This window comes from Myxine glutinosa, chromosome 1, assembly GCF_964187855.1.
Source record: "Myxine glutinosa chromosome 1, kmMyxGlut1.1, whole genome shotgun sequence".
Taxonomy (NCBI): domain Eukaryota; kingdom Metazoa; phylum Chordata; class Myxini; order Myxiniformes; family Myxinidae; genus Myxine; species Myxine glutinosa.
In genome coordinates, this window is record NC_136261.1 from 91,540,450 (window position 1) to 91,567,540 (window position 27,091).

Below are 27,091 nucleotides of genomic sequence, written 5' to 3' on the forward strand. Positions count from 1 at the left end.
CGTCTGCTGGTGAGAAGGTTCCTCCAAGATGGCGTCTGCTGGTGAGAAGGTTCCTCCAAGATGGCGTCTGCTGGTGAGAAGGTTCCTCCAAGATGGCGTCTGCTGGTGAGGAAACGATGAGCAGATGCCGGAAGATGTCGTCCACTGCAGAATTCCCGTCTCAGTTCGAATGTCTCTTACTTGAATGATCCTTGGACGAGCAACCCATTTGTCGCGATCCCGGCTGTTAAATGCTTCCAGCACGGAATACGGACGTTAATGTCCGGGCTTCAAGTAGTCCACGGGGTGGACAAAGAGAACTCAAGAAACACAACTGTGTTTTAATCGGCCTCTAGGGGTAGGCACGATGATTTATTGGCTCGATCACAAAAACCAGGGATGGTAACAGAGTGGAATACACCGCACAAAGCCTGCAGGAACTGTCGTCACCAGAAGCTCCAAACACGACGCAGGCAATATGACTCACAGTTCCAATCTACGATCTCCGGGAATCACTCGTTCTCTTCCGGAGTTACTCACTCTTAAAATACAGAACGATAAACGATCAGCACAACTCGGCTGTCGTGAGGCTTAAAGAAAATCCCTCTTTCTATTTTCCACTCGACGCCTTCGAGCCGCGTCCGTCGCATAAGATGGCGGCCGCGCTCTTTGACCCTCCACCAATCGCGTGCCGAATCGCCACCCAATCGCGTGAGGCTCAAAGGAGGCCACATGACGTGGTGGGCGGGGCACTAATTTTGGTGAGAACAAGGTGGTTTCTCACAATATATATATATATATATATATATATATATATATATATATATATAGATATATATATACATATATATATATATATAGATATATATATATATATTGTTACGGTTTTTAGAACCTTCACTTTGTAAATTTAGTAGTAAAGTTCCTGTGTACATTTCCCCTTAATTGGCTGTTAATTGAAATAAGTGCACCTTAGCTAGTCCATGTACAAGCACGTAGCCAATCATAGAACCTCTCTATAGTTATTTCATTAGTCTGTGTTTCAGATAAGGCGATGTGTCCAATAGTCGATCTTACGTTGCACCAAAATCAAATAAGGTAGATCCCCTTTCGATGGCCCCAGAACCTCCATTGCCAACTTCATTCGCCGCCATTGCCATGTGCTCCAACTCGGAGAAGAAGGGTGTTGCCTGCCCATCGTCATCAGGAGGAGGAGTCAGCCAGCCCCGATCGACCAACCAAGAATGAGTGGGTTTGGCCTGAGAGGGCGGGGAAAGAAACATCGAGCAGGTTCGAGGGTGGGGTTATAAAACCCGTTGCATCAGCCCCCACCAGGAGATGCGTAAGAGAGAGATGAGCAAGGGAGCACGCACAAAAAGATATACTTGGAGGGAGGTGCTTGGAAGTGGAGAGATTCTGTGGAGAGGTGAGCTTGCGGTGCTGCTGGGAGAGGACGCTGTTTCAACAGCCCCAGCAGCGTGAAGCCCTGACGTGCTGTTTTTCGAGCAACCTTGCGGTGTGAACCAGATTGCGGGGGTGTCGGCGGTCGTTCGCCTCCAGCCTGCCGTTCTGTCCGGACCTGAACCTTCCTCTCCTTCCAGCCATTCGTTCCTGCCTTCATTCCCCATTCGTGTGAGTCTGCCTGTCTGTCCTTTGTGTTGTCTGGGGTATAAGTTAAGCTTGTGTAAGTAAGAATTGCTCTGTGTCCTTCTGCTCCTTCCATTTCCCTGTAAATTACATTTCTTCATTCTTCTTCTTCTTCTTCGGGTTTTGTGTGAATAATTAATAAATACCTGTTCTTCCTACCTTTGTCTGCTTCATTCTCGTCCGATTGTCTTTGTCTTTTACCTATTGATATACGTGGCACGATTTGGCCAACGCTCAGGATCGGGTTAGTCCTTGATAAATGGCTCGAACTTCGGGTTGCTAAAACCGCTCGGCAACTAGTCCATCTCAAACCGGGGTTCGAACGGTACTTGTCTCCCTGTTCTGCGGAGGGACGGATAAAGGTATTCAGGGTAAACCCTGGACCCATAACCCTGGTCCGTTCCATCCTGCAGAAGAGCGTTACAAGTACCAGGAGCGGAGACGGTCAGCTTAACAAGACAAGGGGCTAACCACCTCTTGCTAAGGGGAGAGCCGTCCCCGTTTCCGTAACAATATACTGTATATATTGTTGCGGATATGGGATTTGGCCTCCATCCATATCCGCTTGTAAATATTCCCCTATTTCCCCAATACTCCCCAACTATCCCCAATCCCCCATTCCCTAGTCCCATTGTCTGTAAACAACACTCAGTAGAGCCGACCTTCCCCTATTTCCCCCCTTAAATGTCGTGCCCAGGTCCACCGCATCTCACGTAGACAACTATAGGACATCTTGCTAGTTATTCTTAGTCTATGTCAGTTAAGGACTCGTTTCCGTTAATTCTGACACTTCGTTGCACCAGAATGTGATTGTATGGCACCTGTTAGCAAGTTTAGGACCTCCCAATATCTCCCCGCATCTCTTCCTAATACAACAACAACAGCAACAACAGCGGGGGCGGCGCGGCAGCGGCGCGGGGAGTGCGCGTCCTCACTCCGGCTTGGTTAGCCGCCATCAGACATGTGCTCGACGGGGTTACCCAGTAGGGGCTGGCTGTCAGCTCCTCGTCAAGGGCGGAGCCCCGGTAACCCCCCCGCACCCAATCGAAGCGGCGGACCGATTCCATCTGGGGCGGAGCTAACGAGCCGAGGGCGTGTCACTCCCCGCTGGATATACGCAGCCACTTACCGGAGGTGACGTGAGATGCGCCCCCCGCTTGGAGAGAACCAGACGCCACCTCCAGCGCGACGATACCTCCCCGGATATCTGGACCGGACCGTGTGGATCCTGTCCCTGAGCCAAGGTGCACCTTGTGCTGTCCATCGACTACCTGCCCTTCCTTGCCATCAATCCCTGTGTGAGTCAGTCTTGTCCTGTGTATCTGTGGTCTGTCGGGGCTACTATAAGACCGTGATTAAGTGCCCACCTTCCTATGCTGTACCTCTTGTCCTTGTAATCTAAACGTTCCGCATACAAATATTATAACCTCCTCCGGAGGTCTTGAGAACTGTACCCCAGGTGTCGTGTCATTAATCCCAGCCGTTGTGTCCTTTCCTTAATTGATTTAGCATAGCGCGATTTGGCCAACGTTCGAGTGGAATCGGGTAACTTGTGCGAACACGGCGGCCATTCCGCTCGGCCCATCATAACATCTTCATAAGTCGTGTCCGTAACAATTGGTGTCAGGAGTGGGATAGGTCCCGGAGCGCGTTTCACGCGCTCGAAATTATAACGGCGAAATTTGATTTTGTTTTACGAAAATAAAAACCCGAATTTTGAAAGTCGCGCTATGGCAGACCAAGACGGCTGGGTTCCGGTAGAGGAGAGTGAGGCAGGGTCGATCCAGGACCAAATTGAGGGACATGAGGAGAGCAAAGCAGTGAGGGTAGCAGACGCACAAAATGGCGTCGTCGCGCACGAGGTTGCGGGCGCGCAAAATGGCGTCTCGCACATGGCCACGGCGCCCACGCCCGCGACCGTAGTAGCGCCGCTGGTAGATTTGGACCTTTTTTTTATACAAATGAAGGCCCTTATGGCCCAGAATAGCGAGAAAATGAGGGAGGAAATGAGGGCTCAGAGTGAGCAATTGGGGGTAATGGGGAACCGGATGGATGCTCAGGGTGAGCGATTGGAGGGCCAAATGGGGGTAATGGGGAACAGGATGGATGCTCAGGGTGAGCGATTGGAGGGCCAAATGGGGGTAATGGGAAACCAAATGGGGGTAATGAGGGACGAAGCGAGGGGTACCGGTGAGGGATTAGACATTAGATTAGGGGAAATACAGGAGGGGTTAATGGGGGTAGAAAACAGAATGGCCGCTCAAGAGAATCAAATGGAAGGGATGCAAAAGGGGTTAGAGGGGTTAGAAAACAGAATGGAAGGCAAATTGAGGGACATGAGGGACCAAGCGGAAAGGGAAGTTAAACAAATGGGGCAGCAGATAGAGGGGGTCAGAATGGGGGTAGAAACTAAACTGGATGCTCACAGGGAGGAAATGGAGCAGATGAGGGTGGCATCTGGGCAGGAGATGCAAGTGATGGGAGAGGAGATCAGAAGAGGTGTGAGTGAGGAGGTCGGAGGAGTGCGCGAGGAGGTGAGGCACTGTAAGGAGCACATGGAGAAGGAGGTGAGAAAGGGGACTGTAAAGTTACAAGGGGGCATAGAGGACCTGACGCAGGAAGTAGAACAACTGACAGAGGGACAAAAAGAACTAACGGACCAGGTAAAGAAGAACACAGCGGTAATAGGAGGGTTAAAAGCGACACAAAATGACCTAAAAAATGACTTGGTAGCGACGAAGAGGGAATGTCAGATGGTACGTGAGGGACTGACAACGAGGTTGGACGAGGTGATAGAGGTAATGGAGACGAAGGACCGGCAGGTGAGGACGCACATGGAAACGGTCAAGGTAGCCTTAGAGGACGAGCTTGAGGAGACGTACCGGGACATAAAAGAGGTGAAGCAGAAATTAGAAGAAGTGGAAGATGGGGTGAGCGAAATTAAGAAGCGACGGAGAGGGGATAAGAAAGAGATAAAAGAGGAAGTAAAAGAATTGGTCCAAAGTCTGTGTTCGGATCGTGATGATGTGCTCATTAACCGGATGAGGGATTCGCAGGTGAGGGAGGAGAAGCGAAGAGGAAGAGGACCCGGTGTAAGTGGTGACCAATATGGTCGTGCGTATGATGCGCCAGGTGATTTAAGGAGCTTGGGGGTCGAGATGGACCCGGGTGTTCGTGAGAGGCCGTTGGTGAAGTGTGCGACAGGTCTGGTGTGCGAAAAAGGAGGTGTGTGAGAAAGTCCGACTCTGGGGTGTGTGAGAAAAAAGTGCGTGCCAAGGAGTGAGGGTGCTGGCGAGAGTGAGTCGGTCGTAGCGCGTGTGCGAGGGAGCACATGGAAGCGCGTAGTGAGGAGTGTTACGGAGGGTGTAAAGGGAGAATGCACGCCTGTGGTGAGTGTTACAGAGGATGTAACGGGAGAGGGTGTGCGAGAAAGGTGTGTGACGGACGGGTGCATGAGGAAAGAGTGTGCCGTCAAGAGTAAGGGTGAGTGCGCTGTCAAGAGTAGTGGTGAGAGTAGTGAGAGTGACAAGGAGCGTGAGTTGGTTGTGACAGGTGAGCGAGGATGTACACCTGGAATGGAAGGATGCACACCTGGAATGGTAGAGCGTGTGTGGGAAAGCACGCTGGAATTGGTCGTGAGGCACGTGGTTGGGTGTGCGAGTGAGAGCCAACCTGTGATTGTCACAGAGGAGGTGACCGAGGAAGGGGCGCGAAGAGGTGTGTTGGTGAGGTGTGCGAGCGACGAATGTGTGCCAAGGTGTTCGGTGGTCAGGTGTGTGACCAAGGCTGTGAGTGGAATGAGTGTACCTGGGTGTGTAAGGAAAGGTACGAGGAGCATGGGAACAGCTGGAGGTGTGAGCACGAAAGGGGTAGCGTATGCTTGTAAGCATCCAGGTGAAGCATCGACAGTAACCGGGTTAGAGGTTAGAACGACTTATAGCCGAATCGGGCCCTCGGTGCACGTCGGGCAGCTTCGCGTGCCGCGAGGACCAGCGGGGATCCGAGCCACGGCGGGTTCGAAATGACCGCCGTGCGCGATCAACGCTGGGCCTCGCTTTGAACGGCCGCGTCTGTGCTCCACTAGGCGGAGCAGGCAGCCCGATAGGAAGGGTCGTCATGGCGACCACTTTTTGGTAAGACGTGCCGGCAGGTCGAGATCGGGACATTGGATGGCTCCACGCCGAGGGGGTGCGTGGGACCTCGGCCCGGGTAAACCTCCTTCCCTGCCCCGAATGCGGGACGTATCCAGCCGCTGGCACCAAACAACCCGCATTCATTGCTCGGCTTTACGAAGCCGGGCTTTGGACGGGAATTGGCGCACCGAGAGGCATTAGTGAGTAGACTGTGTGATGAGGTTAGTGTTTTGGACCCAAAATTAGAGAAAAACAAAATTTGATGATTGGCAAAGGATTGGCAGCAATGATTGGCAGATGATGAGTAGTGATTGGCAAATTTTTGATTTGTTGAAATTTGATGTGCAAAATTGGTAGTGAGCGATGGGCCCGGTGGGTAAGGGTGGCATCCCTGCCACCCTTCCCATGTGGGGGCAAATGCGCAATAGATTATGGGGTGTATGGCAGTGAAAACTAGCCCGGGTGGGTTAGGATATTGATAGGGACCTAGAAGATGACATTAGGTAACGTTAAGGTTAGTTAGTGACTGATACCTGTAGTGGGGACGCAGGTAGTTTAGTGTGTTTGATAATGACGTGGGAGCGCAATAGTTTAAAGGGACGACTGGGAAGCGCAAGTTTCAGAGGGGAGTAGTTAGCTGAGATGATGCCGTGTGTGTGAGAACTGGACAGGTGTGTGGAGCAGTGTATGAGTAGTGAGTGTGTGGATCAGCGCGAATGCGCTTGGGGAGAGAAGGGTGCAGGTGGCACCAGGTGTGAGAGCACAGGTGTGCAAGTACAGGTGTGTGGAATACATGGAGTAAGTGGTACGGAGTGGTGTGCATGGTGCGAAGGTGTGGATGGGGGAAGAGTGGACCCCCATCACGGATACCCGGGGCGGGTAGTGTAAGTGTTAGGTAGAGGGTATAGGTAAATTGTGGTTGGATATTGGCATCTGTGGTGCGGGTGGAAGAATGGTGATTGGATGGGTGCATTAGTGTTGTGGAAATGGCTGGGCGTGTAGCCTGTTAGTGTGTGTAGTTGGTTGGGCACTCCACCACTGTGAGGATGTCGGCCAGGTGAGGCCGCAGGTGGGCTCTGGGAGCCGGTAGAGTTGTGGATGGGGCCCGAGGATCCGGAGGACGGACCCGGGTAGCCCAGTGCCAGAGAGGGCACCGAGTGGGGAGAGCGCCAGAGGGCCTTCCCCAGGTAGTTAGGGTAGGGTAAGGAGCAGGTAAGCTCGGAGGCAACTGCAGTGGTGGAGGTGTGCAGGTGGGTAGACCTGCTGGGAGAGTTACACGCCACAGCCCAGAAATTGTGCAAGGGCACCGGGAGATGAATCGGGGGAGTGAGACCCCAAATTGAGGAGCACCACAGTTTGGTCAATGGGAATTGGTTTTTAGAACCCATAGTGTAAGTGGCCAATGGATTGGCAGGGAAGACCCCGGGTAATGTAAAGTTGTTAAAGTCATTTAGGAAATAGTTAGGATTGATGAACCTGTCGCACCATACGCAGCCACTTACCTGAGGTGATAATGATGACTCCACACCTGTGTTTCTTTGTTGTGTTGCAGGAAGGGAGAATTGCTGTTGGATTTGTGAGACGCATCACGACGTGGATGAGACATTGGGGTGATTCCATCTCTCCCTCCTTAGGAGGGACTGATGATGAATTGGTGATGGCAAATTTTGATGTTGAGTTGGAGATGGCAAATTGTGATGAGAGTTGGAAATGGCAAATTTGATTGGTTAGGAGGGAGAGAAGACGAATTTGGTTTATGGGAGGAACGGGGAAGACAGTAGGGACGTTTGTTGATTTGTAAAGTAGATGTTTATGGGTAGTGTTGTGTTTTGTGTGGATACAGTAAGGGGTAAGGGAGGGGCAATGTAGGTTACCTGGTGGGGGGGGGGGGGGGCGTACAGTAGGAACGTACCTGTCTCACCTGGTTCCCATGTGCCCCCAGTGTGCATTACCTTATGTTGCGTGCACTTTTGCGCCCTTACCACCTTACTCACTTGTCTTCTTCTTTTGTCTCCCACCTCCGAGGATCTGGCTTTGGGGCAGAGAGAGAGAGGAGAGAGAGGTGCTGGCTCCGCAGTTGTGGGCCTGCACTTTCGCTGCTTGCTGCCGGGATCGATACACCATATGGACCGCAATGCTTGTGGCCGCCCACCATGGACCGCAGTTCTCTTGCGGGCAAGCACCACCCGTGGATGGACCTGTGGGTCAACGTGGCACCTATGCCAGACAGGTGAACCACTAATAGTTGGCCCCCTGAGGGCCACAATAAAGAAATGGACGCGGTTGGCGCCTTTCTTTATTTTTGAAGGAAGCCAGAACACCAAGTGGGCTCCAAGGCAAGACCAGCGGCGGAACATCGGCCGGCTGCGACACCACCGGTGACTATAGACACTTTATTGGTGCACCGGATGGTGCTGACTGTGTTATGGGGTGGTGCTTTTGGTGCTTGGAAGGGGTGCTCTGCACATTATTAAAGGCCGTAAGGCCACAGAGCACTCGTGGGTTGGTGTATCGATGCTGGCATGCGTGCTCTCTCTATGCATAACATCTGCATGTGTCCTCCAAAAACAGGTCCTGGATCGTAGTGTAAATATCAGTGTAGTCATGTGTAAATAATGCTCCCTACCGGCTGTATGTATAGTTTGAAGACCTTTCCGCGATTCGGTTATCCTGTGGGTGTGTTTCTGTGAGGAGAAGGGTGCAACGTCGCAGGGGGACATATTTACTCATTTGTGAACATCTGTAAAACTGTCGCACTCAGGGTAGAGTTAATAGTAGAGGGAACTACATCTGAGTGCCACACTAAAGTAGGTAAAAATTTATCGGGTCGGGACGCCCCGAGGGTAGAGAAGGGTGCAATGTTGCGGATATGGGATTTGGCCTCCATCCATATCCGCTTGTAAATATTCCCCTATTTCCCCAATACTCCCCAACTATCCCCAATCCCCCATTCCCTAGTCCCATTGTCTGTAAACAACACTCAGTAGAGCCGACCTTCCCCTATTTCCCCCCTTAAATGTCGTGCCCAGGTCCACCGCATCTCACGTAGACAACTATAGGACATCTTGCTAGTTATTTTTAGTCTATGTCAGTTAAGGACTCGTTTCCGTTAATTCTGACACTTCGTTGCACCAGAATGTGATTGTATGGCACCTGTTAGCAAGTTTAGGACCTCCCAATATCTCCCCGCATCTCTTCCTAATACAACAACAACAGCAACAACAGCGGGGGCGGCGCGGCAGCGGCGCGGGGAGTGCGCGTCCTCACTCCGGCTTGGTTAGCCGCCATCAGACATGTGCTCGACGGGGTTACCCAGTAGGGGCTGGCTGTCAGCTCCTCGTCAAGGGCGGAGCCCCGGTAACCCCCCCGCACCCAATCGAAGCGGCGGACCGATTCCATCTGGGGCGGAGCTAACGAGCCGAGGGCGTGTCACTCCCCACTGGATATACGCAGCCACTTACCGGAGGTGACGTGAGATGCGCCCCCCGCTTGGAGAGAACCAGACGCCACCTCCAGCGCGACGATACCTCCCCGGATATCTGGACCGGACCGTGTGGATCCTGTCCCTGAGCCAAGGTGCACCTTGTGCTGTCCATCAACTACCTGCCCTTCCTTGCCATCAATCCCTGTGTGAGTCAGTCTTGTCCTGTGTATCTGTGGTCTGTCGGGGCTACTATAAGACCGTGATTAAGTGCCCACCTTCCTATGCTGTACCTCTTGTCCTTGTAATCTAAACGTTCCGCATACAAATATTATAACCTCCTCCGGAGGTCTTGAGAACTGTACCCCAGGTGTCGTGTCATTAATCCCAGCCGTTGTGTCCTTTCCTTAATTGATTTAGCATAGCGCGATTTGGCCAACGTTCGAGTGGAATCGGGTAACTTGTGCGAACACGGCGGCCATTCCGCTCGGCCCATCATAACATCTTCATAAGTCGTGTCCGTAACAATATATACACATATATATATATATATGGCCTCGTAACAGGCCTCGTAAAGAAAATAAGAGTTAATACGGTGGTAAGGTAATTGTCAGGCAGCTCAGCAAATGGATGTGGATGTTCTGGACAAAAGTGCTACATTTTCCCCACGTGCTACTCATAGCTTTAGCTTTTTATTTTTGGGAGGAACCACTTCCTCCGAATACATGATTTTTTTGCAGTATTTTCAGTGTCTATGGTACATTAACGGTATTTCATTTGAATTTTTTTTTTAAAGTTTTATGTTCAGTTTCTTTTTTGTGTTAATAAAAATTGTTTGTTGCTTTTCGAAATGGTATAGTTGTATTCATTGTAGAAGTAGGACTTCTACATGGATTAATTAATTAATACTATCTTGAATTAATTGTAGTTCTTGCAGGAAAATCACAGAAAGTTTGTATAAAATGTCTGAACCATTTCATCTCTTTATACATATGGAAAATGTATTCCTTGAGCTGAATAATGAGTAATGCTGTATTGGGAATTGTGAGGTGGAAAGAACATGTGGTCGAACCGAATTCTTTTTTAGCAATGCTTGTATGAAATCGGATGTACATTCGTCAGGCTGACAGAGATCCAAAGGGAGTACTGCAGTGAGTATCATGTTAAGAAGTAATGTCTGCTCAGGGAGACCCGAAAGGAACTTTTTTCTACAATACATCTGTTTGCTTATTTCTCAAAGCATACCTACGAGTTCTCATGGTTTGCAGGAGCAAAGCCAGATGGAACCATAATGTGTGCAAACCCCCATCTTTCCCTTGAGAGGGACTTCCAAGGACTTTTACATGCATAAAAGGGAAGTCAGAAAGCTGGGAAGAGAAGGAGAAGGACGACGGACGTGCTCTACCATTATGCTGCGCAATTCTATGTTGTAACCAAGTGAACTTTGTGACATTTTGTATGTAATCTGTGCTTATTAAACCGAGATTTCTTCTTCCTAATGATACTTAATAAATTCTCCTAAAACCAACCGATTGGTGGACATTGATGAGACCAGCACACCTTTCTTCTTCCGCACCTCATCTCTCTTCAAAATAATCCTTCTTTGACATCATTGAGCAAGAAAATGTATGTTTAGACAACAAGAATGTGATCCTTAGTGGCTTCGAAGCTGCGATATTGGTAAATATAGGTTTTTACATGGCGGCTATCTTGAAAATCCAAGATGGCTGGCATATTATATTCGGAGGAAGTGGTTCCTATCAAAAATGGAAAGCTAAGGTAACGGGTAACATGTGTGAAAAAATTGGCGCTTTTGTCTGGAACGTCCATATCCATCTCAAATCCTGTCCTAAGCTGCCTGACTATAAGGATCTTTCACTCAGAGGGTAGTTATTGCATGGTATGGTCTCCTAGAAAGGCAGTGACAACAGAACCAAGAGATAAGTTTAAATTAGGATTAGATAGGTACCTGGAAGCTTTAGAGATAGAAGAGTGTCGGGATATTGGCAAGATATTTGTGACTTGAGTACGGATTGGGTGATTGTGTGCATCTGAGTGAGGTGGAGTGTCGTGTCTGGGGGGGGGGGGGGGGGGGGGGGGTCTCGTCAAGGGGTGGTGTGTGGTTCATGCTGTGTGTTTGTCATCCAAGAACCGCCATCGCCCAAATGTATCCCTCCCCCCCCCCCCCCCAACTCTGAAAAAATAACACAAAAGATTGCTTTTGCTCTTTTTCTATTTAAACAATTGAAATAACTGTATTTCCCCATTTGTATTTGACACACTTGGGATATCCCTGGTCATGCCACATCGTCTCATCCACATTCCTCCCCTCATTCCCCAAATGAAATTGCATCGTTTTGGCAGATGAACTTGATCTTGTGTTGATGTGGCACAGCATAACGAGCCGAATGGTCTCCTCTAGTTTACTCTGGGTTTATTTTTGTCTCTGTATATAATAAATAATAACTCACATTCATTAGATCATGCTTGAGAAGAAAACTTACAAAATGGGACACAGCGGTGAACAACCTGGATGTAAAAGCCTGCATTTATTGGATAATAATTGATTGGATTGACAACGGAAATAACTCATAAAATTCCAAACAGAGGAAAGAAAATAACATGTATAACTTTTCTGTGATTAACATAAGTATTGTATCCCTGGCAGGTCATCGGTGAAATGGAGAGCTTCTTGGAATGGCTCAGGTCCCAAGGCCTGAGAGCAGAAACAGCCCAAGCAGTGATCGACAAGCTTGGAATTGAGAATCGGAAGGTTATTCGAGCTTGTACTGAGTCGGATGCATTGCGGACCGAGCTCCTCTCTCTCTCCAAAGAGAAATTACAATTTGCAATGTATGCTGACTTCTGTAAATTTATGAATTCTTTTTCAAAGCCGCAAGATGTCCAGATTGCAGGTTCTTCTCTTTTGGGAAGTATTTTCGTCAACTTGGAGAATGTTATTCGGGAACTTTCCAGTTTCTGTGAAAAGATTTTTGGATCCCGAAATGTGCACCGGGACAACGTTTCTGGTTTCTCTGGAATCGGGTTCAGTGATGTCTGCAGCCTCCGCTCTCAGGATGATGGGTCAAGAGCCATGTCTGGTATGTGACTTTTTTAAAGACAACATCGCATGTCAACACATATCTTCATCTTCCACCATTGTTTTTTTTGTGTTCTTTTAACTTGGACGATCTGTTTTGGTGCAGTTTTGTATTGTCTAATATGAATGGGTTTTTTATGTGGGCTGAAAGGTAAATTTTAGCTCACCTGGAACATATATCCGGGGGGCTTATGGGATGGCGCATCATCAGTCTGTCCTTAGACACTTGCAACTTCTTCTCCGAAACTGCTGATGCGATTGTGACCAAATTTGGGTAAGATTATATTTTATGTGTTTGAACTCAACTTTGTTCACTGCATTAATAAACATCGAGGTCTCAGGGGGTCTTCTGCGGGTAGGCAGTGACTCAGGGGGTCTACCTTCTTTTTTGGAAATTGCAATACATTCATATGTGTTCCATGTTAATCGGAGCATTTAAGTTATCTGCATGCAGGAAGTAGTTTGTTACCTCTCTTTAGCCACGGACAGGCTTCACATTATTATTGATCTTGTTGTATAGCCCTGGATAGTTCTCTTCAACAAGCCCGCTGCATGGAGACAGCCGATCAATCTCCCAGGAGTGACCCACAGATCCCCCACATCCAATATAACGTACCCCCACCTTCTCCTATCCTTGCTTAAACAGTGATTTCGTATTGAACAGTACTTAAGCATCGTATAATTATTTATATCTTCGGAAATATTTGGTTGAACAAGGTGAACGTTAAAAAAAAACCAAAAAAAAACTTTCCTTTAAAAACAAACTCCAACCCACTGGTCGATAAAACAAACAAAATGTTAAAATTGCTTTTTTTCCAATAACAATTTGGTCTTTATTCTGAAGAAAAGAATTATTTAATTCTGAATTGTTTATTTAAACCTAAATCAAGGTTTGAGTTGTAATTAACGAAATTTCATTAACTGCAGTTTGGAGATCGACCATCTATGTGCAGTATTGGGTAAAATCTCTTATCTTTCTTATCCACCATCTCTTTTTTTTTTTTTTTTTTTTTTTTTGTATACTGAATCGAGGCTCGTGGAAGAGCTAATAAGAGCTGGTTGATAAGAGAAGATAAAAGATGGTGGATTTAGAGAAGATAAGAGATGGTGGATAAGAGAAGACAAGAGATGGAGGAGTGGAGGAATGGTTGATCAGAGTAGTGATGACAATGTACAAAAGATCTGCTCTTATCCACCATCTCTCATCTTCTCTTATCCACCATCTCTTATCTTCTCTTATCCACCATCTCTTATCTTCTCTTATCCACCATCTCTCATCTTCTCTTATCCACCATCTCTTATCTTCTCTTATCCACCATCTCTTATCCACCATCTCTTATCTTCTCTTATCCACCATCTCTTGTCTTCTCTTATCCACCATCTCTTATCTTCTCTTATCCACCATCTCTTGTCTTCTCTTATCCACCATCTCTTATCTTCTCTTATCCACCATCTTTTATCTTCTCTTATCAACCATCTCTTATCTTCTCTTATCCACCATCTCTTATCTTCTCTTATCCACCATCTCTTATCTTCTCTTATCCACCATCTCTTATCTTCTCTTATCCACCATCTCTTATCCACCATCTCTTATCTTCTCTTATCCACCATCTCTTGTCTTCTCTTATCCACCATCTCTTATCTTCTCTAAATCCACCATCTTTTATCTTCTCTTATCCACCATCTCTTGTCTTCTCTTATCCACCATCTCTTATCTTCTCTTATCCACCATCTCTTGTCTTCTCTTATCCACCATCTCTTATCTTCTCTTATCCACCATCTTTTATCTTCTCTTATCAACCATCTCTTATCTTCTCTTATCCACCATCTCTTATCTTCTCTTATCCACCATCTCTTATCTTCTCTAAATCCACCATCTTTTATCTTCTCTTATCAACCAGCTCTTATCTTCTCTTATCCACCATCTCTTGTCTTCTCTTATCCAGCATCTCTCATCTTCTCTTATCCACCATCTCTTATCTTCTCTCATCCACCATTTCTTATCTTCTCTTATCCACCATCTCTTATCTTCTCTTATCCACCATCTCTTATCTTCTCTTATCCACCATTTAGGAGTGGAGGAATGGTTGATCAGAGTAGTGATAATGTACAAAAGAGCGCGCACAGCTGTAAGGACAAAGGACGGGAACAGTGGTGAGTTTGAGGTGAAGGTGGGAGTGCATCAGGGGTCGGTACTAAGTCCACTACTATTTGTAGCTGTGATGGAGGTGCTGGCTCAGAACATAAAGGAGGGTTTACCGTGGTAGGTGTTGTATGCAGATGATCTGGTGTTGATTGCAGAAAGTATGGATGGACTGAAGGAGAAGATGAACAAGTGGAAGGAATGTCTGGAGACAAAAGGTCTGAAGGTGAATATCGGAAAAACGAAGGTGATGGCAAGTGGTAAAGCATGTGGTGAGGTGGAAAAAACTGGGAAGTGGCCATGTGCTGTGTGCAGGAAGGGTGTCAGAGTGAATTCAATTCAATGTACAATGTGCGCTGAGTGGGTTCATCAAAAATGTAGTGGTTTGAGAGGGTCATTAACCAGTGTGGCAGCTACATTTAAGTGTAAGGTGTGCACAGAGGGAGCTGCAGATGGAGGAAATGTTGAGTTGGATCTTGGAGATGGCTGTTATCTTCTCTAATCCACCATCTCTTATCTTATCTTATCCACCATCTCTTATCTTCTCTTATCCACCATCTCTTATCTTCTCTTATCCACCATCTCTTATCTTCTCTTATCCACCATCTCTTATCTGCTCTTATCCACCATCTCTTATCTTCTCTTATCCACCATCTCTTATCTTCTCTCATCCACCATCTCTTATCTTCTCTTATCCACCATCTGTTATCTTCTCTTATCAACCATCTCTTATCTTCTCTTATTCACCATCTGTTATCTTCTCTTATCCACCATCTCTTATCTTCTCTTATTCACCATCTCTTATTCTCTCTTATCCACCATCTGGTATCTTCTCTTATCCACCATATCTGACCTTCTCTCATCCACCATTTCTTATTTTCTCTTTTCCACCATCTGTTGTCTTCTCTCATCCACCATCTCTTATCTTCTCTTATCCACCATCTCTTATCTTCTCTTATCCACCCTCTCTGATCTTCTCTTATCCACCATCTCTTATCTTTTCTTTTCCACCATCTCTTATCTTCTCTGATCCACCATCTCTCATCTTCGCTCATCCACCTTTTCTTATCCACCATCTCTTATCTTCTCTTATCCACCATCTGTTATCTTCTCTTATCCACCATCTCTTATCCTTCTTATCCACCTTTTCTCATCTTCTCTTGTCCACCATCTCTTATCTTCTCTTATCCACCATCTCTTATCTTCCCTTATCCATCATCTCTTATCTTCCCTTATCAAACATCTCTTATTGTCTCTTATCCACCATCTCTTATTCACCATCTCTTTTCTTCTTTTATCCACCATCTCTCATCTTCTCTTATCCACCATTTCTTATCTTCTCTCATCCACCATCTCTAATCTTCTCTTATCCACCATCTCTAATCTTCTCTTATCCACCATCTCAAATCTTCTCTTATCCACCATCTCTAAGCTTCTCTTATCCACCATCTCTTATCTTCTCGTATCCACCATCTCTTACCTTCTCTTATCCACCATCTCTTACCTTCTCTTATCCACCTTCTCTCATCTTCTCTTATCCACCATCTCTAATCTCCTCTTATCCACCTTCTCTAATCTTCTCTTATCCACCATTATCTTATCTTCTCGTATCCACCATCTGTTATCTTCTCTTATCCACCATCTCTTACCTTCTCTTATCCACCTTCGCTTATCTGCCCTTATCCACCATCTCTTATCTTCCCTTATCGAACATCTCTTATTGTCTCTTATCCACCATCTCTTATCTTCTCTCATCCACCATTTCTTATTTTCTCTGATCCACCATCTTTTATCTTCTCTTGTCCACCATTTCTTATCTTCTCTCATCCACCATTTCTTATTTTCTCTTATCCACCATCTTTTATCTTCTCTTATCCACCATTTCTTATCTTCTCTTATCCACCATTTCTTATCTTCTCTTATCCACCATCTCTTATCTTCTCTTATCCACCTTCTCTTAGCTTCCCTTATTCACCATCTCTTATCTTCTCTTGTGCACCATCTCTTATCTTTTCTTATGCTCCTCTCTTATCTTCTCTTTTCCACTATCTCTTATCTTCCCTTATCCACCATCTCTTGTCTTCCCTTATCCAACATCTCTTGTCTTCCCTTATCCAACACCTGTTATTGTCTCTTATCCACCATCTCTTATCTTCTCTTATCCACTATCCCTTATCTTCTTTTATCCACCATCTCTTATCTTCTCTTATTCACCCTCTCTTATCTTCACTTATCCACCATCTCTTGTCTTCTCTTATGCACCATCTCTTATCTACCATCTCTTATCTTCTCTTATGCACCAGCTCTTGTCTTCTCTTATGCACCATCTCTTATCTACCATCTCTTATCTTCTCTTATGCACCAGCTCTTGTCTTCTCTTATGCACCATCTCTTATCTTCTCTTATGCACCATCTCTTATCTTCTCTTATCCACCATCTCTTATCACACCATCTCTTATCTTCTCTTATCGCACCATCTCTTATCTTCTTTTATGTTGGCTTAGCGGTTTGGGTGCCGGCTTGGGATCCTAGGATCCTGGGTTCGAATCCCGATCGATCGCTGAATTAACGCCAGGGGGGTTGACTCAGCCTGTCATCCTTCCGAGGTCGGCAAATTGAGTACCAGCTTGCTGGGATGAATGATCACGGTGTGCACCCCGATTTAGAATAGGTACACCGTATCCCTGCGCATCGTAAGAGCGTGACCAAGGGTTGGCGTCAGGAAGGGCAGCCGGCCATAAAAAAACGTTGCCTCAAACAGGGAACCATGATTGTCATGGGGCCCACAAGGCACCCCCACTCTAGCGGGGAAAATGGCCTTAAAACGATCATTCATTCTTTCATTCATTCTTATCTTCTTTTATCCACCATCTTTTATCTTCGCTTATCTACCATCCCTTATCTTATCTTATCTACCATCTCTTATCTTCTCTTATTCACCCTCTCTTATTTTCTCTTGTCCACCATCTCTTATCTTCTCTTATCCACCATCTCTTTTCTTCTGTTATCCAAAACCATGATCTTTTATAACCCTGTTAATACAACCCAAATCCAAATTTTTCAAATTTCATTTTTCTTTCCTGAAAGTCCTAGTGGTGTCCATTTGTTTTTTATACCATTTCCCACCCCTCCTCCTTCCACAGATCTACCACTGTCCCTGTTCTCTACTGTTGTTGTGTTCCCTCTCTCTCCCCCTCTTGTCTCCCACTCCCTTTATTATGTTTTATGTGTTTTCTGTTTCTATCTTTGTTTTATGTGTTTCTCTTACACAAGCCTCGGTTTTGTATACAAACAAGACCAGAATCTAACAGCGTAGCCAGGCTTGTAAAATATTATAAACCACAAACACATATGATTACCTTTTGGAACAGTCACTAATGCTGACCATAACATTAAACAAAGAGATTTGAAGGAAAGCCGACATCCGTGGGGTAAGTTTTACATGCAGAACTGAGCGAAGATCTACTGTACTCTATATAACCCACAAGGGTTGGGTAAATAACATGATCCTTCCTGATGGGCCTGTGAGTACTGGCTTGTTGGAAGATCCGTAACGTCTATGCTTTCGATATTTGATAATCATTTTAACAATCGGTTTGTTTGTGTTTCACAGTGAATGAAAAACGTAAAGGTCGAGCATGCTGATTGTGATATATGACAGGTTCGACGATATGTTTGGCTTGAACGGCACATAAATCAAAATGGCGGTGTGTGGAGAGTCAGCCGCCATACCGCCGTAATGTCATCACCCTGTCATGTGACCAGATCCTCAGCTCTGATTGGTATATGTTTGAGGGGACATACATACTGTTGCGGTTTTGATAAACCACTAAAAAGTAATGGGAACAACCATACAGGTCCCGTAGAATAGTTATTTCATAGCAGACTATTATCTTAGTCCCTTCCCCTTATTTCGGGTTATTATGTCATGCGTTTTTTTTTTTTTTTTTTTTTTTTGTATACAAGATCGAGGCTCGTGAAAGAGCGAACATTAATCACACAGAAAGACAAACCGACACATAAAACATATAACATCGGGAGCGGTAGACAAGATGGGGAGAGAGGGGGAAGGACACAAACACAACATTTGAGAGCAGGGACCGAGAGACATGGAGACATCGAGAGATCTGAGAGAGGGCGAGGGCTTTGGGGGGGGGGGGGGCATGGGAAGGGGGCGGTGGGAGAGGTATAAAACATATTGTTATAGATCGCGGTTAGGTGTTATAGACCGAGCGGTGGTTTAAGACCGCGACCTAACAAAACTCACCCGATTCACCCAGACTTTGGCCGTATCGCGCCGCAGCTGCTCAATGAGGGAAAAGGCAAAAACGACGAAATGCAAAGAGGAAAACGAAGACAAAAAGGTTGGAAATACTACTAAATTTATTTACTATTTACACACATAAGCAAAAAGAAAGCAGTCACGTTTATTTACAAGCACATAAGACGCAGGTGACACAGGGAAAATACTAGCTTATCTAACAGACTTAATTAAATACCCAGGGACAGAACAAACAGAACCGGACTCACACGGGGAATGCCAGGAATGGCAGAAGGTCGATGGCTGGCGGGATAGGGAGGTCCAACGGGTCCTGCAGCACGATCGACTCGTTTAGCAGCCGCCGTTCCTTCGCGGCCCTGCTCAAAACCGCCGTCCAGGCCCCAAGCCGCTGTTGGGTGTTGCTGCTGCTGTGGCCGCCGCTGCTTTCCCAGGATTACAACAGGCTTTGTGCGTTCTGGGATGTCCTCTCCTTGGATGTTCTCTCTGTTCTCTTGATCCAATCACTCCTCACCACCGACAACTCAACCACTGACGACCAAAACCACACAACTCAGCTCTGCCTCTTGGACCCTCTCTCTTCCCAACGGCTTGGGCTCCCTCTTTGTCTGCCGGTCAAAGCTCCTCTCTTTGTCTGCCGGTCAAAGCTCATCTCTCTTGGCCACACCCCTGCCTTGGGTTATATAGGCCCCCGCCCCTCAACCTTTGCGAACCTCCCCGATCGCTCTTCCTCCGCCCTCTCTAGCCAAACCCCTGGCTCCTGGTTGGTCGAGCTGGCTCACTGGCTGGGCTGGCTCGCTCCTCCCCCTCTATGACGAGGTGGAGACACGCCTTTCTTCCCCAACCCTGCCTCGTGGCCAATGGCGGATGAAGGGAAAACCGCCCAAAATGCAGTTGGCAATTGGAAGGGAGGTTTTTGGAATGGGAATGGAAGTTTTGGGAGTGGGAATGAAGGGAATCTATCTCTTTCACTGGTGCAATGGAGTATTTCTATTAATGGGAGACACAGCCTTACCCTAAAACACAGAATAAGAGATAACTATCAACAGGGGTATTCTATTACTTGGCTGACGTGTATGCTTGTGGACTATGGGACGCCCTTTTGATCTTTACACAGCTCCGGAGGCAGGAGGCACAGACCAACAATAACAACAATAATAAAGCACACAATCAAAAAAAATATACAGTCCTCATATCCACAACACTGCACCCTCCTCCTCTTAGGCACGTACCGGGCCTACAACTTTTATTTAGTGTGACACGTAGGTGTAGTTCCCTCTACTTTTAACCTGACCCTGAGTGCGACGGTTTTAAAACATAAATAAATGTGTCCCGCTGCTCCATTGCACCCTGCCTAACAGACTTACGCCCACAGTTAACCGAATTGCGGAATGGTCTTCAAACTATACACTGACGGTGGGGAGCATTATTTACACTGACGCTATTTTTATTTACAAGACTAACCCAGGACCTGTGATCGTTCTTTCTGGGGGGGAGACAGTCTGCTCTGCATCGACGCACCATTAAAGCACCCAAAAATGCACCAATACACACCCAAGCACCAATCGGTGCAGTCACCATTGTTCATGACTAAAAATAAAAACAACAACCCCTAACCCTGCAGGTGTCTCTTGCTCTTCGGCTCCCTCTGCTGGTTATTATTATTTCTTCCAGTTGTTGTCATTCCTTTGCTCTGCTTACTGGCGGCCTATTTGTATTAAAACTTGCACCCAATGTGTCCATTTTATTTTATTTTATTTATGGCCCACAGGGCCGACTAGTGTGGTTCACCTGTGGGGCATCGGTGCCCTGTGGCCAAGGTCCGCCAGCAAGATTTCGGGCCCTCATGGCCGGTCCCAGCAGAGGGGCCATGCCCCAACCCATGGGGTCCATAAGTGGTGCTCGGCCACAGGCATGTGGTCCATAATGTGGTGCATCGATGCAGACAGCTGGTTCTGGGAATTTCGGGCGCACAATGGCCGACCCACGCACGCTCCCCTCGGCGCCCCATAGCGCACAGGTCATGTGGGAGACAAAAGGGGAAAGACAATTGAGCGAGGGGTAAGGTCACAAGGGTACACATCAATAAGGCAATGCAAGGCGAAATGCGTACGGAGAGCGAAATGAGAAAGCTCGTCCCTACCGTACGTCACCCCCCCCTGTCACCTACACTCCCCTTGCCCTTACCCCATATGTACAAAATCTACACATTTACAAATTCGTCACTACTGTCACGTCTTCCCCATATTTCTTCTATTCCAAATTCGTCTCCACAATCCCTCTACTTCAAAATTTGCCATCACCCAATTCATCATCCATCCTCATAAGGAGGGAGAGATGGAATTACAAAGCACAATGTCACACCCACGTCATGATGCGTCTCACAATCCAAACATTTGCACAGTAAAAAATAATCAAAACATGGCATGGTGTGGAGTACCTGTCACCTCAGGTGAGTGGATGCAGATGGTGCGAGATCCTTCTTCCTAACTATCCTTTAAATGACTTTAACACACTTTACACTACCCGGGGTCTTTCCCTGCCAATCCATTGGCCAACTTACACTATGGGTTCTAAAAACCAATTCCCATTGACCAAACTGCGGTGCTTCTCAATTTGGGGTCTCACTCCCCCGATTCATCTCCCGGTGCCCTCGCACAATTTCTGGGCTGTGACGTGTAGCTCTCCCAGCAGGTCTACCCACCTGCACACCTCCACCACTGCAGTTCCCACCCGAGCTTACCCAGCTCCTCACCCTAACCTATCTACTGGGGAAGGCCCCTCCTGGCTCTATCACCCCACTGGTGCCCTCTGGCACTGGGCTACCCGGGTCCGTCCTCCGGATCCTCGGGCCCCATCCACAACTACCGGCTCCCAGAGCCCACCTGCGGCCTCACCTGGCCGACATCCTCACAGTGGTGGAGTGCCCAAACCAACTACACACACTAACAGGCTACACGCCCAGCCATTTCCACAACACTAATGCACCCATCCAAATACCATTCTTTCACCTCGCACCACAGATGCCAATATCCAACCACAATTTACCTATACCCTCTACCTAACACTTACACTACCCGCCCCGGGTATCCGTGATGGGGGTCCACTCTCCCGATTCATCTCCCGGTGCTCTCGCACAATTTCTGGGCTGTGACGTGTAGCTCTCCCAGCAGGTCTACCCACCTGCACACCTCCACCACTGTAGTTGCCACCCGAGCTTACCTAGCTCCTCACCCTAACATATCTAGCTGGGGAAGGCCCCTCCTGGCTCTATCACCCCACTGGTGCCCTCTGGCACTGGGCTACCCGGGTCCGTCCTCCGGATCCTCGGGCCCCATCCACAACTACCGGCTCCCAGAGCCCACCTGCGGCCTCACCTGGCCGACATCCTCACAGTGGTGGAGTGCCCAAACCAACTACACACACTAACAGGCTACACGCCCAGCCATTTCCACAACACTAATGCACCCATCCAAATACCATTATTTCACCTCGCACCACAGATGCCAATATCCAACCACAATTTACCTATACCCTCTACCTAACACTTACTCTACCCGCCCCGGGTATCCGTGATGGGGGTCCACTCTTCCCCCATTCACACCTTCGCACCACCCACTCCACTCCATTGTTTCCACCATACTCACTCCACGACCATCCATTCCAATACTCCATTTATTCCACACTACCATTCTCCATACCTGTTGTTGCACACCTGTGCACTCACACCTGGTGCCACCTGCACCCTCCTCCTCTTCCTGGACCATCTGGTCAACACAATACACAATCACCACTACTCCCTCATACACTGCTCCATACACCTGTTCAGTTGCACACCTGTGCAATCACACCTGTTCAATCACACCTGTTCAATCTCAAACACACGGCATCATCTCATCTAACTACTCCCCTCTGAAACTTGCGCTTCCCAGTCGTCCCTTTAAACTATTGCGCTCCCACGTCATTATAATCCACACTAATCTACCTGCGTCCCCACTACAGGTATCAGTCACTAACTAACCTTAACGTTACCTAATGTCAATCTCTAGATCCCTAACAATATAACCTAACCCACCCGGGCTAGTTTTCACTGCCATACACCCCATAAACTATTGCTCCTTTGCCCCACGTCTGTGAGGGATGGTGGATTTGCCATCCCACCACATCGGGGGTCTCTCACTATAAATTTTGCACACCTAAATCCAACTAATCAAAAATTTTCCATTTACTGCCAATTCTACCCACTATTATAAATTTTGGATCAAAACCACTATCACTATCACCATCATCACAGTCCACTATATCCTAGCCTCGGTGCGTCGTGACATCATTAAACTCGGTTCGTAAAGCCGAGCAATGAATTCGGGTGGTTTGGTCACCTGCAGGTTGAATCCGTCCGGCTTTCGGTTCAAGGGAGGTGGTTTGGTTGGGCCAAGGCTCCACGCACCATCTCGGCGCGGCACCTTGCGGTCCCGGGCCCGATGGCTCAATCTCCCCCGGTCGGAACCCCGTCCCCACGAGGGGGCACCGTTCCGCTTCCTCCCACTCGCCCTCGAACCGGACCGGTCGCCTCGCCCGACAAAGCCCGGACTCGACCGTGCGGGGCGGGGCCAAGCCCGAATCGGCAACGACGCTTCGAAGAGAAGCGACGCAGCTTCGATCCGCGCCGGGCCTCGCATCCAACAAAGGGCTCCTCGCACCGAGGGCTCGCATCGGCTATCCGTCGCCCTAAACGCTAACCCGGTTACCGTCGATGCTTCACCGGCATGCTCACACGCATACGCTACCCCTTTCACCCTCACAAAACCCGGCGTTCCAACGCCGTCCGTACATTCCACCAACGTACTCCCTGTTACACACCACACCTCTCGCGCACATTCGCTGTTCGCACACTCCCTTAACACACCTCGCGCACCGTCTTGCGCACTCTCCCTCGGTACGTACTCCGTAACACTCACCATGGGCGTGCACTCTGGCATCCACCCACTAACGCGCTCAGATGGGCTCTCCCACACTCGCGCTACTACCAACTCAGGTGTGCTTCCTCGCACATGTTCCACCACCACCTTACTCTCCGTGTCACACTCCGTACACCCCGACGTGCATTCTCGCTCGCACTCGGTTTCACACTCGCGCTCCGATGTGCCCTCTCGCACCTGCGCCATCACCAACTCACTATTCGTGTCACACTCCGTACATCCCGACGTGCATTCTCGCTCGCACTCGGTATCACACTCGCGCTTCGTAACACGCTCACCCCTTGACGCACACTTTTTTTCCACACGCGTGCCATTTCCACTCACACGGGACCCTTCACCAACGCCCGGATGCTTCCTCGATCCCAAGCGCGCGACAATTCTTTTGTCGCTAAACATCCTCCTGCAAAATCTCCCCGCACGATGCACAACAGCACGACTCACCTGGCGGGTTCTTCTTCCTCCCTGCACCAAAACCTGCAAACTTCCATTCGGGTTAAGCACAGCATCGTGATGTGAGCAGGGACTTTGCACATTTTCCATTTCTCCCTGCAATTCCCGGGCTACCTCCGTCATCTCTTCAATTTTAATTCCCAGCACTGCTTTTTCTTTATTCACCTCGACGACCGTTGGCTTTAATAAAATTCCCTCCTCTACCTCAGCGGTCGCCGGCTTTTCCAAACCCCGTGTCGCGATTTCTACCCCCGTCATTGTACCCGCGCTTTCCTCCGCTTCGCTCAACCAGCGCTTTTCGACCCGCGTTACCTCTTCGTGCACCCCTGGGACCCTTTCGCCCACTATGCGATCCATGGTCTCCCCACATTTTTGCATGCGGTCACCCATTCCGTTTATTGTTGCTTCAATTTGCTCACTCCGAGCATCCATTTTTGCTTCTAGCCCCCTATATGCCATTAGTATGGTTGCATTAATCTGCGCCATGAGGTCCCGCACATCAATTCCCGCTATTTGCGCAGCGGGCGCGGCTACCCCGCGCTCGTGCGAGCCGCCCCTTTGTGCGTCTGATACCACGTGCGCGAGAGCGCCATTTTGCGCGCCTGAAACCTCCTCAACCACCTCCTCCATATACATTTCCCCGAGGTCCTGGGTCGATTCTACCCCGTCTATCTCTCCCACCGGCATCCCGTCGCCTTGACCAGCCATGGCGCGATTTCAAAATTCGGGCTTTTCTTTTAAAACACAATTTTTTTATTTTTTTTTAGCAGCTCGTAATTTTGAGCGCGTTAAGCGCGCTTCGGGACCGAATCTCACTCCTCGACACCAATTGTTATAGATCGCGGTTAGGTGTTATAGACCGAGCGGTGGTTTAAGACCGCGACCTAACAAAACTCACCCGATTCACCCAGACTTTGGCCGTATCGCGCCGCAGCTGCTCAATGAGGGAAAAGGCAAAAACGACGAAATGCAAAGAGGAAAACGAAGACAAAAAGGTTGGAAATACTACTAAATTTATTTACTATTTACTATTTACACACATAAGCAAAAAGAAAGCAGTGACGTTTATTTACAAGCACATAAGACGCAGGTGACACAGGGAAAATACTAGCTTATCTAACAGACTTAATTAAATACCCAGGGACAGAACAAACAGAACCGGACTCACACGGGGAATGCCAGGAATGGCAGAAGGTCGATGGCTGGCGGGATAGGGAGGTCCAACGGGTCCTGCAGCACGATCGACTCGTTTAGCAGCCGCCGTTCCTTCGCGGCCCTGCTCAAAACCGCCGTCCAGGCCCCAAGCGGCTGTTGGGTGTTGCTGCTGCTGTGGCCGCCGCTGCTTTCCCAGGATTACAACAGGCTTTGTGCGTTCTGGGATGTCCTCTCCTTGGATGTTCTCTCTGTTCTCTTGATCCAATCACTCCTCACCACCGACAACTCAACCACTGACGACCAAAACCACACAACTCAGCTCTGCCTCTTGGACCCTCTCTCTTCCCAACGGCTTGGGCTCCCTCTTTGTCTGCCGGTCAAAGCTCCTCTCTTTGTCTGCCTGTCAAAGCTCATCTCTCTTGGCCACACCCCTGCCTTGGGTTATATAGGCCCCCGCCCCTCAACCTTTGCGAACCTCCCCGATCGCTCTTCCTCCGCCCTCTCTAGCCAAACCCCTGGCTCCTGGTTGGTCGAGCTGGCTCACTGGCTGGGCTGGCTCGCTCCTCCCCCTCTATGACGAGGTGGAGACACGCCTTTCTTCCCCAACCCTGCCTCGTGGCCAATGGCGGATGAAGGGAAAACCGCCCAAAATGCAGTTGGCAATTGGAAGGGAGGTTTTTGGAATGGGAATGGAAGTTTTGGGAGTGGGAATGAAGGGAATCTATCTCTTTCACTGGTGCAATGGAGTATTTCTATTAATGCGAGACACAGCCTTACCCTAAAACACAGAATAAGAGATAACTATCAACAGGGGTATTCTATTACTTGACTGACGTGTATGCTTGTGGACTATGGGACGCCCTTTTGATCTTTACACAGCTCCGGAGGCAGGAGGCACAGACCAACAATAACAACAATAATAAAGCACACAATCAAAAAAAATATACAGTCCTCATATCCACAACAATATGGACACTGCCAGGACTTCCAGGAAAGAAGTTGGAATTTCAAACAAGGTGGATCTGGGGTGAATTAGCGGGGGTAGAAAAGATCAAGGTTTTGGATGGGGGAAGATAAGAGATGGTGGTGAACAGCTGTTTTAAAGACCTGGAGGGAGGAGTGGGATTGAAGGGAGTGTGGGAGTTTGTTCCAGAGGCGGGAGAAAAGAGGAATGAAGGAGTGAAGGTGAGCAGAGAGTCGAGATTTTGGCAGTTTAACCATCAGAGGCTTGCTGGCAGATCTTGTGCGACCTGTAGGAATATTTGGGGGACAGAGCACAGAGAGAGCTGGGGGAGCAAGGCCGGAGAGGAGTCGGTAGAAGACAGAAAGACCACCTACCTGCCTGCGGTGAGTGAGTGAAAGGCCCTCAGAGATAGCTTCATCGCGGGAGATTCCAATGATTCTGAAAGCTTTGGTTTCAACAGCGTGAAGCCGAGCTAGGTGTGAGGCAGGAGCACCAGCCCATAGGGGAGAACAGTATTCCATTGAGCTGCGGATGAAAGCCTTGTATGTGGTGAGGAGCTCAGGTGTGCCTAGGAAGGACTTCGCACGACGGAGGATGCCCAGTCGGCGACTGGCTTTGCAGGCCAGCTTGGAAATGTGGTTTTCCCAAGAAAGATCATGGCAGATAGTGAGACCCAAAAGCTTGAGCGACAGAACTTCTTGGAGAGGATTGTTGAGAAAGTAGATGGGAGGGTTGTCCAGTCGATCTTTTCGGAGAGACATAGTAAGAGTGTGAGATTTGTCAGGATGCGTTGGGGAAAATCTGGGTGAAAGGGGTGAAGTTATGGGCTCCACCAATCAGG

At 48.2% G+C, this 27,091-nt stretch overlaps 1 protein-coding gene across 1 annotated transcript in view; it reads left to right on the plus strand.

The window, feature by feature from the left end:
• LOC137425329 (uncharacterized) overlaps window positions 1-27,091 on the plus strand; it is a 106,486-nt gene that overhangs the window by 35,834 nt on the left and 43,561 nt on the right. Inside the window, exon 2 of the mRNA XM_068113678.2 lies at window positions 11,849-12,281. Coding sequence (XP_067969779.2) covers window positions 11,861-12,281 — 421 coding nt within the window. The 5' untranslated portion in view covers window positions 11,849-11,860. The remainder of the gene's footprint in view (window positions 1-11,848; window positions 12,282-27,091) is intronic.